The 26,174-nt window shown below is 45.2% G+C and overlaps 1 protein-coding gene across 2 annotated transcripts in view; it reads right to left on the bottom strand.

The window, feature by feature from the left end:
• ADAM9 (ADAM metallopeptidase domain 9) overlaps positions 1-26,174 on the bottom strand; it is a 1,404,333-nt gene that overhangs the window by 213,581 nt on the left and 1,164,578 nt on the right. For both annotated transcript variants that reach the window (XM_069617919.1, XM_069617920.1), the window contains exon 18: positions 25,830-25,935. In XM_069617919.1, the coding sequence (XP_069474020.1) occupies positions 25,830-25,935 (106 nt within the window). The remainder of the gene's footprint in view (positions 1-25,829; positions 25,936-26,174) is intronic.

The raw sequence follows: 26,174 nt of genomic DNA, 5'->3' as shown, positions 1-26,174 counted from the left end.
ACTGGTGCACAATTTAGCAAATCTAGAGATGAAAGGAGACGGTACTTGGTATTCCAATGTACATCAAATTCACAAGTGGGATTCTCTTTAAAATAATCAGAAAAAGGTGAAGCATTCCACTGCTCCTGTTACGAACATGCACAGCAGAAGAAACACTGAATGACACTGTCATTACTGGCCCTATATGCATTTTGTTTTCCATTGGACAGCAGTGGAATAAAACACCTGCCACTAATGGTGCAGTTATCAACCAGGTATGTAGAAGCGGAGCAGACCTACAGACCTGGTTGATAACTGCTCCATTACAGACTCAATTTTACAAGAGAAGCAGAAGAGCATTGTGTTTTTATAGCACATCAAGACAATTTGAACTCGAGTGAGATTAATCAGGTGGTGTCCTATAGGGAGATACCCGATGAAGGACAGGGTGTCCAAAAGGCATCAGATCAATAAAGATAATAAATGCCTGTGTTCTGACAAAATGAAATATTGAAACTACAGTATTTTTTGGTGTCATAACAATGTACATGAAAATGGATATCTACATTGTATGATTTTATCACTAAAGCAGTAGTAAAAAGTTAATGGTGTATACCATTTGGGGTTCACCCTGCCGCTGACAATTTAATTGCCAGCCTTATATTGCAGAATATATGATCCCTAGCGCAAGGGGCTATCTGGTGTGGATAAAATAGTGTGGAAAACAGCATTATTTTCTTTGTAAAGAAGAAGAAGGTGGTACCCACTCAAAACATATATTTGGAATCCGTAGAACTCCATTGGGGATTTTTTAGATGTACCACTGGTGGTCAGTACAACCACAATAATTCCTCCATTTTTGGTGGTAAAGTGAAGTACAAACCTCCTGCAAGTGATGGAGTATTTACCCCACTTTACCCCCAAACTCTGAATTTGGATGAAAATTGGTGGTAGTCGAATTACTATCAATTTACCATAATTCTTTCCTGTATTGCCAAACTCGCAATGAGCCACTTTGTATATTTATGTCATATACAGTCAATCATTCTTCCACTCAATACTCTCTGGAATGCTGGTACATAAGGCACAGAGCAGGGGTTGGAAAAAGATGGTAGAGAGGCCATATACAACATAAAATAATAGGTGGGTAGCTTTGGACTACCAAGTGCATTTCACCTAGGGTTCTGCATGACATTGTAGGCAACTCAAGCTGTGTTCTAGTAGTTTATCAAATGTCACATGGAACCCCTTGGTGGAATATGTTCTCGTAGGGGGCAGCTATCCATCTATAATTCTATATATTTTCCTTCTCAAATAGATCTTGCATGTGTCTGATGTGGAATTCCTCTTGGAAGATCATTAAACATAAGGTGTTAATTATTTAAGGAGATTGGTTTATTGCTTCTTCTTGGTTCCAAATTCCTCTCCTTTTTGGGAATAACTGCATGTTTGCTTTGCCTTCGATGGAGTTTTGTCAGAATTTATTTTTTCAAACATGTGCTCCTTTGTGCATTTGAATTGTCAGAGCTACAAACACCATGGTCTGTTGATGTGCACAAAACCAGGCTGTTGAGTTAGGGCGGCAGAAGAATAAGTTACTTACCAACTGGTAACGTTCTTTCGATTGGATGTTCCTCCAACGTATTCCTCATCTTAGATGTATTCCATCCAGCTTTGCTGCTCTTCGGAAATTTTTTCGGCAGAGGGCGCCGTGCGTCGTCGAGTCGATGGTCCCTCGAAGGCCTCCGTCGAGGGTGACATCATCAGGTGTATAAGTAGCACGCGCGGCGCCCGTTGGCCTCAGTTCTGTTTTTCCCCCCTTTTTTTGCCTGTGATCTTGTACTGTGTAGATTGTGCCGGCAGACAGGTATCAGCCTTGCGAGATTTGAGATGGCAATAACCCGGAAAAAATCTACAGAGGGGTAGGTTGGGAGGGCGATGAGGAATACGTTGGAGGAACATCCAATCGAAAGAACGTTGGTAAGTAACTTGTTCTTCGAGTGGATTGTGTCCTCCAACGTATTTCTCATCTTAGATAGACTCCCAAAGCAGTATTTTGTTACTTTCTCTGGAGGAGGGGTCAGATTTTTTTCCCCATCAATGCCTTTAGATGGCGGAATAAAGAACTGCTTTTCCAAAAGTCAGCTCCCTAGACTGGGAAGCATCCAGGCTATAGAATTTTGAGAAGGTGTGAAGTGAAGACCAAGTTGCTGCTTCGCAAATGGACCTTATTGGGACACCTCTTTGAAGGGCCTTGGAAGAGGCGATGCCTCTGGTGGAATGAGCCCTCAACCCTTCTGGTGGGTCTTTTTGTGCTAGTCTGTAGCATTCTGAAATGCAAAGTACGATCCAGCGTGAAATTGTCTGTTTTGTTACCGATTGACCCAGTTTCCTTCCTGTGTAGCCTATAAACAACTGGTTGTCCACTCTAAGCCTAGAAAGTCTAGAGATGTAAAAGCTTAAAGCTCTTTTTGGATCCAGTCTGTGTAATCTTTCTTCCTCCTTAGAAGGATGAGGTGGAGGATAGAATGAGGGTAAAATAATTTTCTGACTTAAATGAAAATCAGATATTACTTTTGGTAAAAATGATGGTTTAACCCTCAATACAACCCTGTCCTTATGGAACATAGTATAGGGTGGCCCAGAAGACAGTGCCTGCAATTCGCTCACTCTTCTTGCCGATGTTAGAGCAACTAAAAAGGCCGTTTTCCATGTTAGTAATCTTAATGGACACGTGTGCATAGGCTCAAAAGGGGCACACATTAAGAATTTTAGGACTAAATTTAGATCCCAAATCAGTACTTGAAATGGGTGAGGAGGAAACACATTAGTGAGACCTTTTAAGAATTGTGTTATCAAAGGAATTTTGAAGTAGGAGCATTCTTCCGATGAGCGCTTGAAAATGGTAAGCGCTGCAAGGTAACCTTTTATTGTTCCGATATTCAGACCTCTATGTGCTAGGGTCAGAAGGAAAGATAGTACTTCCGGAATAGAACATAGAAAAGGATCGACATTCTTTTCCCTGCACCAGTTGCAAAACTTTTTCCAACGGCAACAGTATAGAGACTTTGTTGCTGGCCTTCTTGCCGAAAGCAACACCTCCATAACATCATCTGGAAGGTTCCAATCCCTGTATCTAAGCCTTTCAGATACCAAGCATGAAGGTTGAATGTTCTGACCTCTGGGTGGAGAACCTGACCTTCCATTTGAGAGAGAAGGTTCTCTCTCTGAGGAAGACGTACTGGAGGACAGATGGACATATCTAGAAGGTCCAGATACCACGTTCTCCTGGCCCAATCCGGGGCAATTAGGATCATGCGGTTCCCGAAGCGTCTCAGCCTCCTAATGACCTGTGGAATGACCGGAATCGGAGGGAACGCGTACAATAGTGGGAAATTCCAATCCACCACGAACGTGTCCCCCAGGGCTCATCTTGGGGGAAATTCCCTTGAGCAATACCGTTTGCATTTTCGGTTGGTACTGGTTGCGAATACGTCTACCTGAGGGGTTCCCCAAAGGGCGAAGATCTCTTGAATGACTTCCTGAGCCAGTTCCCATTCGTGGGACACTGTGCTCTGCCTGCTCAGAGCATCTGCCATCATATTCTCTTCCCCGGCTAGATGAATTGCCGTTAAAAAGATTCCCTCCTGAATCGCCCAATACCAGAGCTGCTTTGCCTCTCTGCACAGGGGTAGTGACCCCACACCTCCTCTTTTGTTTAGGTAGTGCATGGCCACTGTGCTGTCCGTCATTATCAGGACATTCTTTCCCCTGACAGATGGCAGGAAGGCCTTCAGCGCTAATCTGATTGCCCTCAGCTCTAAAAGGTTGATATGTAGTTTGGACTCCGATGGAGACCAACGACCGTTGATTGTCAAATAGTTGGCATGAGCTCCCCACCCCAGGAGTGAGGCGTCCGTCACTACTGTGATCTCCAGCCATGGTTGCCAAAGGTTCTCCTTTTAGGATGTTCTCTGTAGAGGTCCACCATAGAAGGTCTTGTCTGACCTTGTTCGGAATCTGAAGAAGATCCGTCATTTGACCCGAGAACTGGGACCACTGAGTCTTTTGGGCCCATTGTAGGGATCTCATCCTCAAGCGTGCCTCTGGCACCAGAAAGATGCAGGATGCCATGAGGCCGAGCAACCTTAAAAAGTCGTAAGCCTGGAGATTTTGGGCATTTTGGAATTTGGAAACCATCTGAAGAATGTCTTGAGCCCTCGACCTGGGAGGCGAGCTCTTTCCCAAGGGTGTGTATAGTACAGCTCCTATGTGCTGAAGCTGTTGGGAAGGTGTCATTTGAGACTTCTTGAAATTGAGGGAGAAGCCCAGTTTGTGGAGGAAGTGGCAGGTGACTTTCAGATGATCCAGTGCTTGCTCGGCAGAGCGCGCTCTGATTAACCAATCGTCCAGGTAGGGGTAGACATGAATACCCCCTCTCCTGAGGTGTGCTGCCACCACTACCATTAACTTGGAGAAGACCCTTGGGGCGGAGGTCAACCCGAATGGCAGGACTCGAAACTGATAGTGTGAGTTGCCAACTACGAACCTCAGGTATTTTCTGTGTGTGAGATGAATCGGCACATGAAAATAAGCATCCTGGAGGTCCAATGACACAAACCAGTCCTGGAGTCGAAGGGCCTGAAGGATCTGAGAAAGGGTAACCATCTTGAATTTGTCTCTTTTCTGAGGAACTTGTTCAAGTTTCTTAAGTCCAAGATGGGTCTCAGTCCTCCGTCCTTTTTGGGGATAAAAAAATACGGGGTGTACCATCCCTTGTTCCTCTCAGCTGCAGGTGCTGGTTCTATAGCACCTTTCTCCAGCAGGGTTAGAACTTCCTGCTGTAGGAGCGGGTTTGAAGACTTCAACGGGTGTCTCCCTGCTGGATTGCTTTGAGGTTGCTTCAGAAAAGGAAGGCAGAAGCCTTGGGCTATTATTTCTAGAGCCCAAACATCTGAAGTAATGGCTCGCCATTCTTGCAGATGCTGCGAGTGCCTGCCTCCTACAGGTGTTTTGTGGTGCAAGTCCTCAAAGTGGTTTTGTGGCGGATGTTGCAGCCGCTGATGGCAAAGAGGCTGTAGCTGGAGCTGGTTTGGCACGTTTTCCTCGTCCACCACGAGTGGCCTTTCTTTGGCCCCTTTGACTGGCCATTCCTCTCGTCTTTCCATATGAGGTGTAATAACGATAGGATCGTCCCCTCCATGATTGCCCTTGCGCATGAAAAGGCTGAGGTTGCCAAATAGCAGCTCCTAAAGATTTGGCCGCTGCTTTTGAGGTCTGCAACCTCTCAAGGCTCTCGTCAGCCTTGTTGCCAAAAAGGTGAGACCCGTCAAAAGGCATGTTCAGAAGGAGGTTCTGTACGTCCGGTGCAAAACCCGACTTCGTAACCAAGCAAACCTGCGCATTACCGTGCTAGTGCCCATGGATCTGCTTACACTATCCGCAGTGTCCAATCCAAATTGAAGGGATTCCTGCAAGGCTTCCTTTCCATCTCTAACAATGGCTAGGAAACCTTCCCTTTCTTCCCCTTCTGGTATGTGCTCCGCCGCCATTGCGATGCACTCCCACAGAGTGTACGAAAATTTTGCCAAGGCACATATGGAGTTGGCAGATTTTAATGCCATGCTCCCGGCTGAAAATACCTTCCGTGCCCAACCATCCACACGCTTATCGTCCTTGTCTGGAGGGATAGACGGGTACGCAAGTTTGTTGGAAGCTGTGGCTGCCTGTATGACCAGACTCTCGGGAGTTGGATGTTTTGACAGATAGCCGGGGTCGCTACTGGCTGGGCGGTATTTTGATGCAAGGGACTTATTTACCAGAGTAATAGAATACTGAGTTTCCCAATTCTTGGCCACCCTGTTTTGTAAGGCTACATGAAAAGGTAGTACTGGGTCTTCAGTGGGACCATGGTCCAATATGTCTGTTAAATCGTCTTGGACGAATTGGGCTGGTGGTCTAGCCCATCTCAAGTAATCTACCCCCTTGGTCATTAACTGACGGTAAGATGGACTGGCATGCTCTCCTGGATCTGGTCTACTAAAGTCATTCTCAGGAGAAGTGTCAATGCCACTTGCATTATGTAAAGACTCCACCAAATCCCTCATTCTGCTTTCCTCTGAGATCAAGCATTCTGGGACATTTGGGGTGCCATATTCCAAACCAAAAGGTACATTTTCCTCCTCTGATCTCTCTTGTTCCTCAAAAATTGAGGTCAAGGATTTGAAAAACTCCTTCCTAGGGAGAGGCTTGAAAACCTTCTCTGGGAGAGGAGGAGGAAGAGGTGTAGTACCAGCCTCTGAAGAAATTACATGTTTTGTAACTTTCTCCTTCTCTTTTTCTGGCTGCCCTGGCTTGGTTGGAGCCTTTGGCGCCGAGGGTTTCGGCGTCGACGTCGATAAAGGCGTCAACGACATAGTGGTCGTCGACAGGGTCTGCTTCGAGGGCGTCGAGGCAGTCTTCGACGATTTTCCCTTTGAGGTGTGACAGGTCTCGGACGGCGTCGGTGACCTCGAGTGGTCGACTCGACTCGAGCGTTTATCGCTCGGCGTCCTGGAAGGTTCCCTATCCTTCCTTTTACGATCACCCGGGCTCGAGGGTGCGCGAGTGTCGGAGCAATGACGCTCCCGGCCGGCTTCTGAAGAAGGCGCGGACCGAGGCTTCGCCTTCTCAAACACCTCCATCATTTTGACCCTGAATGCTTCCCACTCTTCGGAAGACGATTGTTTTGTGGGGCATTTCATCCTTTTTGGAGACTCGTCTGACGACGAGTTGGAGGGAGACCTGTGGTGTTGTTTCTTCGATTTATTTGACGAAGACGACGAGCGATGAGAATCGCTTCGGGATCTAGATCGGTGCCTTTCGCGTCGAGATTTCTCCTCATGGGGTCTCGACTCGACGCTAGAGGCTTTTCGATCCTTCTGACCTACCTGTAGCTTTCCTCTCCTTTCTCGCAAGGCCTTCCCCGTCATCGCCTGACACTTCGAACAGGCCTCCATGTCGTGGCCTTCTCCGAGGCACCACAAACACTCGCGGTGCGGGTCCGTGATCGACATTTTTGAGCCGCACGACTTGCATTTCTTGAAACCCGATCTCGGGGTCGTGGTCTGTGTCGATGACGAGGACATATTTCTTCTTGTTTATATATATTTTCTTCACAGAACTTGAGGCGCGCCGAATGTCCGAAGCAACGTAACTGTGGAAAAATGGAACTGAGGCCAACGGGCGCCGCGCGTGCTACTTATACACTCAATGACGTCACCCTCGACGGAGGCCTTCGAGGGACCATCGACTCGATGACATCGACGCAGAGCGCCCTCTGCCAAAAAAATTTCCGAAGAGCATCAAAGGTGGATGGAATACATCTAAGATGAGGAATACGTTGGAGGACACAATCCACTCGAAATTCCATCAAGCCACACAACCTACAAATCCACCACCTGCCTTACTAGGAACCAGGTTCAAGTTCAGGTTTATTTCAGAATATAACAGTGCATGAAACAAATAAAACACATCATGCATAGTTTCCAACACTCTTCACATCCTTGCTCCTGTCATTATGGTGCATATGAAGCCTCCCAAAAAATGCAATTCCTGGTACGACTCTGATCTGGCTGCCCTCAAACGCAAATGTAGAGCAGCAGACGGAAATGGGTGGCCTCAGGTGCACCACCTGACAAACTGGCCTGTCGCCTTCTTCAAAGGCAATATAGACTCTGCATCCGGTCCAAGAAAATAGTCCATATTCAAGCCTGCATCTCTGCGGCATCTAACAACCTGGCCAAACTTTTCAAAGTCTGCAAGGAATTGGCCAACCCTTCTGCAGCCTCACCTTCCACTGCACCTACCCGGGCCCTCTGCTCGGCACTGGCAGCACATTTCACTAACAAAAACTTGGACATCCTTTCCTCTCTCACTCCTTCACCCACACATGCACCATCATCCTCTGAGCCCTCTTCGGCCTCTCACACTCTTCACCCTCCCTCTTTTCACCCCGTCACACCTGAGGAGGTCACTAGGCTAGTCCGGTCTATGAAAGCCTCTTCCAAAATGGTGGAACCATGCCCGTCAAAAACTATCAAGGACAACATTGACACTCTAGCTCCAGCCTTGGCGGACCTCTGCAAACTCTCTTTCGCCTCTGGAACACTCTCTGGTGCGCCCACTACTCAAAAAACCTTCTGCAGACCCATCTATCCCAGCAAACTATTGCCCAATTTCTATCACTCCTTTTCTAGGCAAAATACTGGAGAAGTTGGCCATCTCTCAGCTTACTGACCACACTGAATCTGTTGGTTGTCTCCACAATCATCAGTCTGGCTTCAGAGCATCCAGAGGCACGGAACTGCTCTCCTGAACACCTGTGAAGACCTGCTCTCAAATCTTACAGCTAACGACATCTGCCTTAATGCCAGTAAAACAGAGATTGTTCTCATCGGAACCCCCGCTCCCGTTTTCCCACTCTCACTCTGGCTTGCCTCCCCTGGCCCTGCACCCACAACCAACACGGAGGCAAAAAATCTGGGGGTCATCTCCGACTCCACCCTGTCCTTCTCTGCACACATCGCAGACATTTCCAAAACATATCACTACCAGCTGCACCTCCTCCGAGGTATCCTACCTTTTCTAACTTTCCCCCAGAGACTTACTGGGCCTCATTAGGACCCTGGCGTTGACGGTATGAACGGTGCCAAGGCACTGGCACCGTTCATACTGTCCCGCCGCATTACGAGTTCTGCTCGCGGTTCCTGACAGCCCGCCAGGTCTTAGCAGAACTCGTGATTACACCAGCACCGTTATTAACGGTGCCGGTGCAACCATGCTCCCCACCCCCATTCTTCCCTATGGGGCAGAATGGGCATTGGGAGCCCGGCATTACTGCCACGCGCGAATGGGCAATTACCGGCCCATTCAACTCGTAATGGGTCAGTTATTGCCCAATCGTGGTTGGCGGGGCCGGTAGCGAGCATGGCGGTAGCCGTGCCTGCCATACAGGCACGGCTACTGCCATGCTCGTAATGAGGCCCACTGTCTCCAGAGCTCTGGTTCTCTCTAGACTTGACTACTGTAACAGCCTCTTTCTCAATTGCCCTACTTCTTCACTCAGACCTTTACAACTTATCCAGAACAGAACCGCAAGACTTATCTTTGGCCTCAAGCCCAGGAACTGCATCTCTCCGGCACTGAAATCCCTCCACTGGCTCCCCTTGGCTGTAAGGATCAAGTACAAGACCATTTGCATTGTCCACAAGGCTTTCTGGGCCCAGAGCCCGCACTACTTACAACACAATCTTCCCTAACACACTCCCTCTAGAGCACTCCACTCATCCACCTCCAACTCTCTGAGAGTGAGCCATTTTTCCAAACAGAGACTTTGGGTTCACCCTTATCCTCTGCAGGGGTCTCCCTCTGGAACAGACTCCGTGCCTCTCTCTGTCTTGAGCCGGATCTCCTTAAATTCTGGAAACTCCTCAAGACCTTCCTCTTCTCCTCTGCTTTCTCACTACCTCTCCCCTGCTAACCTCCGCTCTCTACCTGCTACCACCTCTTTCTGCTCAGCTTTCTGACTGGTCGCCTGGCTCACCTCAGAACCTTACAAGTCCCAGGCACCCACACCAGCCCATGCACTTGCCTGCGGGCCCCCGCACTTCTTGCAGCACTATGCACTTCCCTAAGAGATAACCCTCAGCACTTAACCCGGCCCTCCTGGACCAGGGCATTTCCCTTCACCCATCCCTTGCTCTTCTTTTCTGGCACTTACACGAACTGTATGCACCTACAAAATAAGTTTGTTGTCTGTCTGTTCCTTGGTCTCCGCTTGAACCCCTGACATTGTGCACCTGAAACACTTGTGTTAGTGGCACATTATAAATGCACAATAACTTGCTCATCTGCCTCCTATCCTCACTGCTCTTCATATACTTCCATTGTCAGTCTTTTATGCTTGTTCCCCTCACCCCCTCAACCCCCCTCCCTGCTCCCCTCAACTACCAGTTAACGCACTTGAATTAGCAGAAATGTCATCATGACTAGTATGCTTATTATTATTGTATATCATTCTGAAATTTCCAAGGCCTTATGAATGATTGTATCCCCATGTTCCCCTCCCGTCTTGGAGCACTTCGAAGCACTCATTTTGTGTCTAAGCACTTTATAAATAAACAATACAATACAATACATTATATTGGTGGTCTTGGTGCTTTGCAGGTAGGCCTTTTGGCTGTCCTGCCACCCTCTGCTAAGAGCAGCTTTCGTCTCTGCCTAATTAGCTTGAAAAGCACATGATCATTTTTTTAAAATATTTTTTTTATTTACTTGATTTAATTGTTTAGAAAAAGAAGAAAAAAAACAATTTTTACAAGATTTCTCGTTAAAAGTTCTTCTTTTGAGATATAAGTAAAAGAAAAGTCCCAATCGTGCCAGCCTCTGCAGTTGCAAGAAGTTGAGAAAGCAGGGAGAGACGGAACCTCAAATTGTGAGGTCTGTTTGACCAGGCTCCGGGCGTTTAAGTAGACCAAGGCTTTTGAAGAAGCCTGTCACTGCTATGGTCCATCTGGTGTTTTCTCCACTCATCAACTTGTGCCATCTCTCCTCTTCCTCCATACACTAAGCGTTGCCAAATATGGGTCTCAAGTAAAGGGTTCAAGCTGCGTCCACCCCTTTACAGGTGAGGAGCAGATGTTTGAGTGTTTCAGTTGCATCTGCTTGGTTGCAGAATCTACAGAGGCTGGTCTTTGCTTGTTTTCGCCAACATAATATCTCATGTGTGTATATAATATTCAGGCGGATTCGCAGGAAGTTTTCGCAAAGTTTCCTAAATGGGCACTTCAATAAGTAGGCTCTGGTTCCGTTGACTTTTGCCAGGTTGTCCGGGCCGTTCTTCGTAGATTTTACTAGTTGTGCTTCGTCTAGAGTTTGTATCTAGTCTCTCTCCATCAGTCGCCTTTTTACTTTTCCTGGGTTATGGATGAGATCGTCCTGGGTACAACCTGCCCAGTCAAGGCGTTGTTGGTTTTTTTCCTCCCATCGCTGAAGCAACTTACACATTCCTGCCCTGAGTTCTTGCTCTATTGCCTTAAGTATTAATGGAGGATTTGGCAAGAGTATCTTTCGATAAAGCAATAGTTTGTTCCGTGTTACGATGGAGTTTAGAGATTGGAGAGTTAGTTCTTTCCTGATTATGACAACTGGTGTAGATTGTGGTAGACTTAGCACTTTGCGCCAAAACAGCCCTTCAGCTTTCAACCAGAAAGGTGCTGAAATGTAAGGCACAGATTCCGCACCGTAGGTTAGTGTAGGGATGACTTTCATTCTAAAGAATGTCAAGAGCGGAGCTATGGAAAAGCGACCATATTTCTTGGACAGTATTCTGGCCTGCATTGTTAAAAGGCGTAGTTTTTTCAGAATAATGTCACACATTGGTGTTTCTTTTGTGTTTTTGCTTAGTGTGACTCCAAGGTATCTGAATTCATCAACGATTTCCAGATTCTCCTCTCCTACCTTCCAGGCAAATTTGACTCTTTTGCTCGTGCCTTTTTCCAAGATCAGGACTTTGGTTTTTTCTTGGTTCATTTATAAATGGTTGGCTTGGAGGTAAGAGTCAAGGCACATGATAATTCCGCATATGTGCTTCCGATCTACCAAAATTGCCTTTTGGCTTTAATGCAGCCCGAAAAACGCTGCTTACACTGAAATCCACCAAGCCACCATTGAAAACCATGAGGTGGCCCCAATCAAAGATGGCCGCCACCTTACTCCTTTGATGCAGCCTTGCCCCGATTGCCTCCAGGAGCTGCAATCCGCCTGAATGGCTACCTGTCCTTTATGTGCTCCAATCCCTCGCCGGCAGGCGAACGCCAGCCCACCCACTAAGGAACCCCACACAACAAAGAACAAACTCCTGTCGTGACCCTGTCCAGAGCCGATAGAGGCCAGGGCCAGGAACTCTGCCCGTGCGACCCAAAACCAGCATTCAACCTTCCCTGCCAGCACCAATTGTCAACCGGGTAAGCAGTCCTTAACTATCCTGCAACTATCTGGAAATAACTTTTTTCTTGCCCACCTACCTTCCGTAGTCAGATGTCAGCACCCCAGATTATTTACCCTCTGGTCATCTTCACTGTGCCCACCGCGTTTGCCCTGTTTACTAATGACTCCCGAACACCACCTACCCTATTTGTACTATTGAGGCTGCATATGCTTACACTCAATACCTACTACCATAATCTACCTGTTGCCGCTGTTATTACATCATGCGCTGCACAACTGCCTACCTATTATGCCTAATGACTGCAATGTGGATTACTCTGCCTACTGCTTAGCTGACTGTACTAGCAGTACACTATGTTTCATGTTTTGAACGCACCTGCTTAGAGAAGGTAACATTACAACTAAACTCGCAATCACTGCCCTTGCACACCTTGCGTACTAATACACAGCCTTGCTAGCTTGCTAGCCCGCAAGCGACTACTAGTGCTTTTACTTGTGCCCTTGCTTGCATTGCAACTACCTATCGCACTGAGCCTTGTTGTCTCCAGACTACTTTGATTGCTTATGATGTTCGACTTAGCCCCTGTTTTCAGGCCACTGCATTCAGCCTACTTTGCCATTGCTATTGCATTTAGCCCACTGTGCCATTGATATTGTATTTAGCCCTTTGTGCCCAGGACATTGCATTTAGCCCACTGTGCCATTGCTATTGTATCTAGCCCATTGTGTCCAGGCCACTGCATTCAGCCTACTATGGCATTGCTATTGCATTTAGCCCACTGTGCCATTGCTATTGTATCTAGCCCATTGTGTCCAGGCCACTGCATTCAGCCTACTATGCCATTGCTATTGCATTTAGCCCACTGTGCCATTGCTATTGTATCTAGCCCATTGTGTCCAGGCCACTGCTTTCAGCCTAATATGCCATTGCTATTGCATTTAGTCCACTGTGCCGCTGATATTGTATTTAGCCCATTGTGTCCAGGCCACTGCATTTAACCCACTGTGCCTCTGCTATTGTATCTAGCCCATTGTGCCCTGGCCATTGCATTCAGTCTACTGTGCCCTGCCGGTGTACCCAGCCTACTGGATTGGTGCATTTGGCCCACATATGCCTACCACTCTACTCTGATAGCCTTCCTAAAAGCGATCGTAGTGTTATTGATACAAGCTCGGACCCTAAAGCATTCCTAACCAGTCACAATTTTATCCCAGCTTACTCTGACGTCAGGGACTCTTGCCTGTCCTCTAACCACACTAGCTGATCTTGTGACTACTGATAACTTGTCTAGCTTGGCTCATGAACATGAGTAGAATCCAAAGGACCCAGATAATCCAATTTATATTAGGCCTCCTTGCCATTATGGCCACCGCCTTTCATTATGGCCACCGCCTTTCTGGCTTCATGCCCACCTAAGGACAGAAACTTGAGACTGAGATCAAGACTGCCACGCCTCTACGAACCTAAAACGAACTATACCAGTAGAGACTCCATACACAAGGCTGTCCAACACACAGAACCATCTAATAAACGTACTCAGCAATACAACTCGAATAATCTGACCTCGGCATATCCAACCATGATGCCAATAAATCCTCAAAGAACCAACCTACCTACAGCTAAACATCCTACTACTAAACATACAAGTACCCTATTACTATCTGGGTCGCTTATCAATGCCAGATCTACGGTGGCTCATGCTGCTGATATCGCTGACATCCTAACTAATGGGAACTTGGACCTGCTTGCCATAACTGAAACATGGCTCCATGAGGCTGCAGGCCCTGCCCTCATGTTAGCTGTACCGGATGGCTACCAGATACTTAGAGCCGACAGACCAAATGCCAGAGGCGGTGGTCTTGCCATTATCCATAAAACTAACCTACCCTTCATACTCTCTACTATCTCCTCGTACCAATCTTGTGAGACACTCTCAGCTAAACTTCACCTCTCCAATAACCGTACCCTTACTCTCCATGTGGTCTACAGACCTCCTGGACCATTAGGTTCCTTCGAGGATGACCTAAACTGTATCCTAGCCAACAACACTAAAGACCATGCGCAAATCCTGCTTCTGGGAGACTTTAATCTAGGCTTCAACGACAATAACGACAAACATGCCCAATCAGTAGCTGTACTTCTGAAAGACTATGGGCTGGCACAAAAAGTCACTACCCCTACACACACCAAAGGAAGAACCCTAGATTGCGTTGCTGACCTGAACTGTAACACTACCATTACCAATATTACACCGCAATCTTGGACTGACCACTATCTTATCACCTTTTCTACCTCTCTTGACCTTATCCGCCCTAACATGATAGTTATTGCACCACCACTCCCCACTAGAAGCAAAATGGACATTACTGCTGAAAAGTTACTACCACATCTTTCCCTGATCTTAGCAATTTAGATAACAACACAGATCCCACCTTACTAGTGGAAGTCTTTAACAGTGCCATGACCAAGGCACTAGATACTATTGCGCCTGTCAAAATCCGCAAAGGTAGACAGAGATCTCACCTTAATGCGTGGTTCACACCCCAACTAAAAGAACTAATGACTCAAAAAGTTGCAATCTATATGGCGCCACTCTCCCACTGAGGAGAATAAAGCTAAGCTAACAAACTTCTCTAAACTGTACAAGAAGGAAATAATTAGCATAAAAAAGAACAGATTTAACGACAGAATATCCAAGGCAAAATCGGACACTAAGGAACTATTCTCTATCCTTCGTGAAATGGAATCACCAATACCTCAGGTTGATAACATTCCCAAGGACAACTCTTAGTGTACCGACATACAAAATGCTCTCTCGAATAAAATCACTTCCCTCCAAATTAAAATAGCCAAAAAAAAAGCTTCTCTACTCTTACCTACGGAGCCCTTGCCTCAGCAGCAACTCCTGGTAATCCCCCACGACAGCACAACCCCACCATTCAGCTTCAAGAAAGTATCCATAACCGAAAAAGAAAAAATTATACTCTCACTTAAACCTTCTAATTGAAAAGGAGATAACTGCCCAGCCCAAGTTATAAAAGATGCAGCCAGAGACCTAGCCCCTTTCATCTCGAAGCTCATCAACGCCTCTTTCAAGACAAACCTAGTGCCCAATAACCTCAAACAACCTTGGGTGCTCCCACTGCTCAAAAAACAAACGCTAGACCCTCCTATTCAGACTAACTACGACCTATCACCACAGTCCCTTTCTTACTCAAAATAATCAACAGAGTAGCTTACCTACAAATACGAGACTACCTAGAAGCCAACAACCTATTAGGATCACGCAAATCTGGCTTCCGCCCCCCTCCATGGCACTGAAACAGCCTTGATTGACCTTAAGACCCAAATTGTCGAGTTGAAGGACAATGGGAAATCAGCTATGCTACTCCTCCTTGACCTATCGGCAGCCTTTGACTTGGTGGATCATGTAGTCCTATGTAACCACCTCAGGTCAGCTGCCCATTTCTCAAGTGATGCCATAACCTGGGTTCAATCCTTCCTAGCAAACCGTACAATGAGAGTCTTCTCTTTTTTAGCAGCTGCCGACCCCATACAAGTCTCCTGCGGCGTACCTCAGGGATCATGTGTATCTCCCACAATGTATAACATCTTTACTAAGCCCCTGTTTGATAAGTTGGACAGATTGGGTGTCACCTATACTAACTACGCTGATGACACCCAGATCCTCATTACCCTTTCGGGCAACTTCTTGGAACACTCGGCCTTAGTAAACAAGATATACCTCCTCATTCAGGCATGGATGGCCTCCGACGGCCTATTTGTATTTATTTATTTGTAACGCGCACCATCAGGCCCGGGGGCATCAGAGCGCAACTTGAACTTATATACATACATACATAGATTATATACATACATAGTTATATACATGAGTAGTAAGCAAACAAAGAAATATACAAGAATTACAATGGTAGTTAACATGGTGAGGCATAAAGATAGAAAATGTACCACGCACAGAGATAAGTGGGAGGATGCGTAGTAGAGAAGAGGAGCGATAGCCATAGAAAACTAGAAGTATTTAACAGAGTAACAGAGTAGTTGGTGACAAGGCAGGCGGCTGTGAAGCTATGACGTAAAGCGCAAGTGTAGGAGTGCCTCAATTCTGATCAAAGAGCCATGATTTCGTTTTCAGCTTGAAGGTGTTAAATGAGCCCTCAGATCTGATGGTGACAGGGAGGGAATTCCACAGCTTAGAAGCAAGGACAGGGAAGCTTGTGCCTCCCGCTTTTTGGAGTTTGAACCTTGGAATCGAAAGGCTATGGGCCTGGGCAGTTCTTTGAGGTCGGGTGGAAGAATGGAGGGAAAGCCGGTTGCAGAGGTAGGGGGGGGCCTTGTTGGTTAGGCCTTTGTTCGTAAGGGCAAGTGTTTTCAATGAGATTTTCTGCTTGACAGGTAACCAGTGTAGGTTAGATCTGGATTCGGAGATGTGGTGGTTTCTAGGAATGTTTAGGGCTGCCCTTATGGCATTGTTCTGGGTAATTTGTAGTTTATTCAAATTCCCTTGGCTAGTCCCTAAGTAGAGGGCACTGCAGTAGTCAATTTTAGACAAAATGAGCGTTCTGGCTAAGGTGACGCAGTTCGGGATAGTCAGAAACGGTCTACAAGCTGCAATAAGTTTACAGGTGTAAGCAGAGGCTGATCTGACTGCATTTGTTTGTCGCGACAAGGATAGGGTGGCATCAAGGTAAAATCCTAGAGTTTTTGTGTCTTTAGAGACTTTAATGTTGTTTCCATCTATGATAAATGATTGTTAGGAGGGATCTTGTTCGATAAGACGTTGCGAGGAGCCCAAGATGAGGAGCTCCTATGCCTGAATGACGATAAAACGGAGCTATTGATCTTAGGCTCAGAGACAGCCATTAAAAAACGTAATCCCAGCTACGCGTCCTTCAACATTGACAACAATGTCATCAAAGTGATGCATGCAGTTAAAACCCTCAGCTTCTATCTCGACTCTGCACTCACCCTTAAGAAGCAAGTAAACTCACTAGCATCAACTACAGCATATACTTGCAAATTGATCCAAGCCTGCAGACAATTTCTCTCTTAAACTTGCAATATCACCTTAGCCAATGCATTTATATTATCTAGACTGGATTACTGCAATGCATTATGCGCGGGATCCAATGAGTACATTACTGACAAATTGCAAATACTCCAAAATAATGCACTTAGAGCAGCTCTTAACATCTCAAATAGAGATCATATCTCTGCATCTAGAAGAGATGACCACTGGCTCAAGATAAAGGACAGGATCCTCCTCAAAACACTTACACTCATGGCCAAATGTCTAAATAACATAGCGACACCCTACCTTGTAGAAAGAATAAACAAGAGAACTTCTGACCGTCCCATGAGATCACCCAACGCCTATACTTTAAAGGTTCCTAGATATAAACGGACCACAGCTGGCGGATTTAGCTTCCCTGTTTTAGCTGCACAATCCTGGAATGAGCTCCTGTTAGATCTCAGAAGAGACCAACCCTACCCCAGTTTCAGACGTAAAGTTCTCACCTGGGTACTGACTAAGGACACCTAATCCTCCTGACCTCTCCACTTCCCACCTGATGTTTATGAACAGCCGTTGCGCAAAAATCCGCTTGCCACATTTGGACCAAATTTTGGAATGAACTCCCCCATGACCTTACAGAGTCTAATAAAGCTCTCTGCACCAGAAAGAGCCTCAAAACTCTTCTGTCTATGTAGTCACTCTTAGGGGAACAATGATTGTTTTGAACAACAGCGCTAACATGGCCTGGCCATAGGCGCTATATAAATACCAATAGCAGTAGCAATCACATCAGGCTAGAGGTTGGGAGTGGGAAAGAAGACACCATGTGAAGTTGGGGATTTGGTCTGGGTTGGGGAGCCAGTTCCGGGTAGACATTTTTTGGTTTATCAGGGGAAGACCGCATGAATCTCATATGATTACAGCGGCAAAGCTTCATGACGCGCTAAGAAAAAAATGTGCTTCACTCAAAGCGATGAGTATTAGGGGGTAATATGAGAAGGTTTGGGAGGGGAAAAGCAATTGCGTGGAGTGAGGGGACCTGGAAAAAAAGAAGAGGGACACATGTTGAGTGCCTGTGAGGATGTGGATGACTTTTTAATTCTGAACAATTTTTTCTGTTATCGTGGGAATCGGTGAACCGCCATTCTACTGCAGGAATTTCTGTAATTCGAAATAATTACAGTGAGATTATCGCTGAATTAAGGAGTTAGAAAAAAAGGTTTAACATCTGTAGTAGCTACATCTACTGGGAAAGGGGTACTGGGTGTTTGGTAACAAATTAATGGTGTGACATAGCCAGTGGCCATGGCTTGTGGGGCCAAAAGAAGATATTGGTGCAACAGTACAGAGACCACGGCCAAAGCCCATAGCTGGTGAGACCTCAAGAAACTATGCAACATGTTCGGCCATGGCTGAAGGTGGGCCCAAAAGAAAACTATTGGTACAACATGTACAGTGGCCAGGGCAGAGGACCATGGCTAGTGAGCCCTGGGGAAACTAAGGAATAGCAAAACCCTTGGAATTCAGTGCAAACCCATTTGTTAAGAGATTTAAGGTGATCAGATTTAATGCAACAAACCCCCTGAAATTAAGCACGCGCATTTCAAGTCCACCTCGGAGAAGAAAATGCGTCGCACAAACCCATCACTGATAGGGGGTAATGGCCAGGAGAGGGCCAGGGAGGAAAGCAGAGTGGGGGGGCATGGACAGAGGAGGGGGCACTTGGCGAGTGCCTGTGAGGACAGGGAAGAGTTTAGGATTTTTGAGCGTTATCAGAGAAATACCAGAGGAATCCCGCGGGCACGGGTATTTCAATGCTGCTGTATGTGCAGTTTGTTGCTATTATTGGGGGAATCCCGCAGGAATGGAGAGAGTGTGGAGAAAAAAAAGTAATTTTACATCTGCAGTGATCACATCTCCTACGCAGGCGGTAATCGGTCTCTGTGCCGAAGGTCATGGCTAGTGGGCTCCTAAGAAATGTATTGGTGCAAAATGTACAGATTGGTGCAACATGTACAGGGGCCACGGCCAAAGGCCATGGCTAGTGGGGCCCAAAGAAACCTATTGGTGAAACATGTACAGTGGCCACAGCTGAAAGCTGAGGTCACTGCCCACGGCCAAAGGCCATGGCTAGAGGGCCCCAAAGAAAGCTATTGGTGCAATTTATACAGTGGACATGGCTGAAGTCCAGGGCTAGTGGGCCCCAAAGAAACCGATTGGTGCAACATGTACAGTGGCCACGTGCAAAGGCCTTGGCTAGTGGGTCCGAAAAAACTATAGTAATAGAAAACCCTTGAAATTCAGTGAAAAAACTTTATTTAGGAGAGCTTTAAGGTGATCAGATTTAATGCGAAAAATACAGAGCAACAAAACCTTGGAAATTCTGTGAAAAAAACCTTGGTTAAGAGAGTTAAGGTGATTAGATTTAACGCAACAAAACCCCTGAAATTCAGCAACTGTTGCGCAGTGTAAGACCACAATGATGACATCACGTTAACTCTCTCTTAGTCAAGGTTCTTTTCACTGAATATATATATCTATAAGAAATTTAATCGCAAATTTATCAAAATAAAATCCAGGAAATTTGGTGGGTTTTGGAAGTGAAGACAACCTTAATGCTGAGTCCTCCCCAATGATGTAATTCTTGATGTCATTTCTGATGTCATTTCTGAGGCCATCTGTGAGGATTTCATGGGCTGAGCAACGGGGGACGCTGAGTTGTCTTCACCACCAATATCACTGAATTTGATGTGTTTTGTTGCGATGAATTGTTTCAGTCACCGTTTCTTAAATTAGTTTTTTCCACTGTAGTAGTAAGTAACCATCGCCCGCTGGCCATGGCCGAAGTGCTCACTGCCTTTGTGGCCTCTTTGCACCAATTAAGATAAAAGGCCATTATTTCTAATGGGTACATCTGCTTTTAGTAGTCAGGGCAAAAGCCTCTTGCACTATCTAGGGTAAAAGGCTGTCACCCACTGGCCATGGCCTTTAGCTGTGGCCACTCCTTTTTTTTGTTTCCTGTCTTTTATTCCAGTGAGATTTTCCCCCAAGAATTATCCACAAGAAAATTCTTTGAGAACCCTTGCGTGATGTTTCATTCCCAAAAGAATGCTACCCACAGGAAAGCAACATCGGAAAGACAAACACACCATTAAATTAGAATCTGTTCCCAAGCCATCCAACAATTTTCCATTTCCAACCCTCTTTTTTGATTTCACATCCCCACAGGAGTCAAAATGCCACTAGCCCCTCATTTGTCTGTGTGACGCACTTCCTATTCCCGCAATAATACCACAGTAATCCAACAAAGTTTCTGCGAAAAGACAAAAAAAATCGGACTGGAAAAGTGGTCTCTAGCCCTCCCCAAATCTGCAGTGTTCAGATCAACTAAAAGTGTCCCACAAACCATTCTTGTCCATTGATTATGTCCCACATTATTATTTGCAGATAAGCTCACTTGGTGGTGTACGAAGGAAAAAAGGTCAAGGGGGCAGGAGCAAGTCTTGAGCACTTGGTGATTTAGATTGGATAAGAGTGTTGTGGATGAAGGGGAGCACAGATAAGTGCAAGACAAAAGTCATGTTCAATGTCCAGCAGCCTTAGTCATTAGAGTCTGGCAAATGCGCGGGGCGGGGGGAAGCAGCGGGAAGTACAAGATGGTGAGGCAACCACTGGAAGACCAGCTACCAAGAGTGTGCAGCAGTGGAACCTACAGCCGGTTGCGGACGAAAGTCCAAGGGCCCGTGAGCACAAGTAAGGTAGCAGCGACTTTGATTGAGCCAAGACCAACAGGCCTGATAAATAGGCAATGGATGGAATTTGAGGGTGAACGTGGCACATATAACGAAAAATGTGATAGACCAGACTGCACATTACGTATGGTGACTGAATCATGCATGTGGCTCATTAAATGGAATGGGATGGCATTCATTCACCATTTGAGTCCATGCTTAAAAATGATGGCAGCAACTTGATCGATGAGGCTGTACTTTTAAAACAAAACTTGATACCTGTTTTTACACTTAAAAGTTTCAATACAAAAGTTAATTGCTTTGTCAATGAGTTTTTTTTCTTTTCATTCTGGGAGTTGTAGTTCTACCTTTCCCATTATAAATCTGTGACTGCAAGTTCCAGAATCCAAAGAAAAGCAGACCTGAATCAGCACGTTCTTAATTTGTGGGATCTGCTATGTTCAGTAATCCCTACATGACAGAATGTTATTCTTGTTCGAATCCTAGAAATAAAAATCAATCCTGGGCAAAATCCAAAAGGTATGCAAACTCACCTCTAATGCCGAATCGGAGTGGCTGATGAGCTACACATACTGAAGATTCTTGATGTTGCAATAGGGGACAACAATGCCCTGGCCTCGACAGTCAGAAGAAATGTCAGAGTCGGGCAGGCTTGGAAACCAGGGGCAGACAAACAGCAGCAGGTTACGAGAGGTAGTACAGGCAAATGCACAAACCCAAGCTAAAATGATGATCCCTTTATAGCTATCTATGGCGGTAAGCGTTCAGGCACAGGTTTAAGATGTGTTGGTACGAGCACAGCCCACCCACAGCTGCCTACACACTGGCATTGGTTGAAGTCTCCAGAATCTTGCAATGTCTGGTGGGTCTCCAAGGAAGAGCTTAAACTCAGGGATTTGGGTGTTGCATTCAGGGCAGCTACAAGGCATAGGCAGCCTGAACGGTGGCACAGAGTCTAACAGTCTTCACTTCCCACCATTGTTGTTATGATAGATATATGTGATATACAGAATACTAAACAATGGGCGATCAGTACGGATTCCCATTGGTGCCTCACAAATACTTAACACTCTTTGTCATCAGCAGAACATTTACATGGGACTCTTTATATTAGTGGTTATACATTGGATTAACTATTGTCTCGACAAGACCCTAAGAAGAAAAGTCTGGGCGATAAGAAGTGATGGCTGCATTTGCGTGTGAAAGCCAACACAAAGCTCCTGTTATTTTTATCATGGGTGATTTGACATACATAAATATTTCCGAATTATTTTCACAATATATATATTTCCTGTGTGAAACCAACACTACAAGCAGGTGAACTGATAACATGTTATTTTGTGTCTTTAGACCTAAAAATGCACTTGCACAACCCAGAACAAATTGCTCAGGCTTTCACTGTGGTATTGTGGTCAATCCATAAGTTGCAGAGTACTCTCAAATCCTAGTTTTGCTGGTTAAACCCCAATACTTGAAACTATCACAGCCCTCTCCCCTGGAAGATGACCAACTGGCAGCGCATCCTATCATGGGGAAAAAGTCCCCCAATTTATTCTAAGGCAGCACTAGATGTCAAATTAGCATTCACCCCTGAGCATTAAATGCAGGTTTCAGATAAGTACAGTTATGAAAGTAATGGGTTTACGCTGATATTCTCTCCTCTCATCTCCTCTTCCCATGGCCAGCAGAAACCTCTAAGGAGAGGACATTTTCTAATTAACTGCACCAAATGTTCAATACTCTGGCATCCTTGCCTTTCAACTCTCCACAGCAGGATTTCTGTGTCTTTCTCCCACATATCGTACTTTGCGTTCAGGTTTGAGTCCAAGAGCTGGCTCAAACCTCTATAAGACAGATCAAAACCCGACTTTATAAGGCGCGCACACATGAAGAATTATTCCAGAGGAAAATTACATCATAGACCAGGTTTCTTCAAACTGGTCCACAATTGTCACTGCATAAAAAAGTAATCACACATTAACTTTAGTCTACCTAATTAGCATGAATCCTGTCTGACAACTATGCTAGCCTTTTTGTCAGTTTAATGGCCTATACATTGATAAATAAATTACAACTCTACAAGACCAATTCTGTGGAGGTTTATCTTTTTTGGAAAAATGTAACATGAGATCTCTGTAAAACATTGGCTGTTTTTCACTACTGTAATTCCAGGATACATACACACACAATCAACATACCTCAACAGAATACCTGATAGTCTTTGAGATGCACCTTTGTGTTAACTGGGGAATGGGCGTGAGTTTTGGCTTCGAAGTAGAAATGTTGCAATCTCAGTAGGAAGGCATGTCGAAGTGTCTCTCTGCTGTGTATGTGGCATTTATTTGTTTAAAGTAGGGGGGAAGACACCAGGTGAGGGACCTGGCCCTTATAAAATGAGTCAGGTTTGGCAGAACAGAGTGGGAGTTTGAAGAGGGAAGGTGAAGAAAAGGAACATACTGGAGGTGAGAAAGAGATTAATTTAGTGGTGGTAGGAGGAGAGGATGCGACCAACAGGAAGGAGGAGAAAGTGACTTCAAGGAGAGCAGTGAGGTTTGTTTGGGAAAATAGAGAGAGACCCATAAGGCTAAGAAGTGAGGGACATAGTAGGCTGGGATGGAAGAGCATGAAGAGATGGGAATGGAGACGCAAGAGGCTAGGAAGAGATGGACCCAATCGGCTGGTAAGAGAAAGGGAGAAACCTAGCATGCTGGCAAGAGAGATGCATTCCAAATGGAAGAAAGGAACCCAGGAAGAGGAAACTCTGGCATTTGGGGAGCGAGAAAACCAAACGGCAGGGAAGAGGGAAGAAGTTGGAGAAGAGCACAGTAAAGACGAGGTGAAGACGAAGGGAGAAAGAACATGTGGTGGAATGGAGTAGAGAAGTACATCAGGAGTACGAGGAGTTGGTAAAATTACAGCACAATAGGATATTGCAGAACAGCAAAGACAGCTCATAAATGAGAGCAATAAACGGAAGAGAGGAAGGATGGGGAGAATGAGTTAAAGGAAGAACTGACAAAAGAATATAATGGAGGAAAAGACCAGGAGGAGGAGAGTCTGGATGGACAGGCAGAGAGGGAAGGTGCCCCAGATATGGCAATAAGGCTATATGGGCATTGTTGTGGGAGGAGGTATGAGCACCTAGCAGAGTGACGAGGAACGAATAGGGATTCAGAGTGAGTAAGTAGTTAGTACTGAAGGTAAAGAGAGGAATGAGGGAACCCCAAATAACAGATCATTATGATCCTACAGAACAAGTGAAAACGAAGATGGTGACACCCATATGACTAGTTAGAGGAAGTGTTGAGGGCACCAAAAACATATCTGACTGTGAGTGACTATTGTCCCACGTGGATTGCTGCAACGGGAACGGACTCTGAGACTGTTGAACCCAGAAACAGACTTTGGTTTATTGCATAAACCTAAGTAGAAGTCATCCTGTTATTTGTCTCAGTTTATGCCTTGAATTTGTGTTACTTCAAATTAAACCCATTGTAAACTGCCACTTCGTTCTTTGTGTCTTGCTGATCCCTCATCCCAACTTGTGACACAATGTTTTTACCATGTCTTTGTTGTGAGCTTAGCAGAAGCAGAGAAATCATTGCCTACCAGTCCAATATACACTGAAAATAAAACATTGTAAATGGGTGGTGTTCAGTCAGTATTTTTGGTTACAACCAAAAATCGCAAATCCTTATACTACACATTACTACGTTCTTGTAGCTCAAACTGCCTGTACCATATAACTTTCAAATAGTGGTTGGAGATCCAAAGCTGGATTTCTTCCTCTAGTTAAATACTCTTTTATCCCAGAATGGCACAGCTGGGAAATAAATAACTAAATCTGATTCACAGGTTAACATTCTCTTGCTTCTTCAAGCAAAAGTTCAGTCTAGCCACCTGGTATGGGACCTTTAAGCTATTTATAGGTGTTCAGGTATGGCGACTGCAGAATATGTTGTAGTACTACATTAGATTGATAAAGAACTGGTAAGCTCCATCCACTCCCTGAGCTGAATAACCCTTTGCAATACGGACAGTTGGAAACTGGCATACTTGAGCAATGCCATTTTTTTTAGAGGCAATGAAGATTAGCACTGAATCAAATATTTTAACAAGCATCATAAATGTTGTACTTTTCAGACTGGGGTTGTTCTCAGATTGTATTGGTGGGTGAATCGGACTGTATTACCCTTTACAACACCTGATAAAAGAAGCTTGTTTTTGATCCATTAAGGTCGTTTCACATCATCAAATCATATAGGTTATCAAGACAGTTCAAGATTTTATCCCGGCTCCTTGATTCTTTCAAGACAGAGGTAGATTGAGGGTTGTTCCTATGAATATTGATTTTCAGATGATCCAGTTAGAAAACCTGTGCCAGAGGGTGCCTATATATATTGAAATCCTTGAAGATCCTTCTGGTACACCACAGAATACTTTGTATGGTGGATTTAGATGACCCAATTCGGAATTGTTGGCTGTGAAATTTGAGGAATGATTGGATCCTAAAATCCTAATTTACTCTTAGTATATATGAAGTATGACAAAGTCTACATTATTCTAGGTTGCAAAGAGGTTGAGGAGTTTCAGAGCTTCATGATTTTCAATAACATGCAGAGATGAACAGATGTGCTTTGGTGTTTCTAGTGCACTCACTATTCCTGTAGAATGTCTAAATTGCATCTCGACTGTCATGTGGAAGGTCTGGTATTCCACATACTCAGTTGTCTGCCTAATTCCCTGGAAAGGATTGGAGAATTAGCTTGGCTATTGTACACTTGAGTTGGGACAGTAAGTGGCTAGCACTATGGAATCTGCAGTTGATTTTTTCATGACAGGATGACTATTGCAAGTTTCACAGGTTCGCAGATTTTGCCCTGGAGAAGGGATTCAACCTTCAGGGGTTCAATAACTTTAGGGGCGATTGTCAATATGAATTCTTTGATGAAAGGAATGTGATCAGCCATCACTCTGATAATGAAGATGAGGCCAACGGTGAATGGATTGCGTAGTAACAGGAAGATAGCTTCTATACAACTGCACACCTTTTGTTTCTTTTACACAGGGTACTTACCATTGTAGGTCGGTCCACTGTCTGTGCTTCCTCCATAGCCACTTTTTTCACAATTTGGAAACGCCCAGCCACTGTCACAGTGACAGTTTTTATTACTATTGCACACCTGCAAGGTATTACAAATGTTTATTAGCACTGAATTCAAGACATGTATATGCTTCTAAAGTCCACAAAACATTACATAGATGAATATAAAAATGAAAAAGCATTGTCAACTTTGAGGAAGGAAAAGGTAAAGGATTAAGAATGTCTTGGTAATGCATAAATGATTATTGAATGTCTCCTCTTCCTGACAGATTGACAACTTTGAAGCATTCCGATAATTTACCAGGACCTGAGACTTTG

Source organism: Ambystoma mexicanum, chromosome 10, assembly GCF_040938575.1.
Source record: "Ambystoma mexicanum isolate Mex_15411 chromosome 10, UKY_AmexF1_1, whole genome shotgun sequence".
Taxonomy (NCBI): domain Eukaryota; kingdom Metazoa; phylum Chordata; class Amphibia; order Caudata; family Ambystomatidae; genus Ambystoma; species Ambystoma mexicanum.
This window is presented reverse-complemented; position numbering and strand designations above follow the sequence as displayed.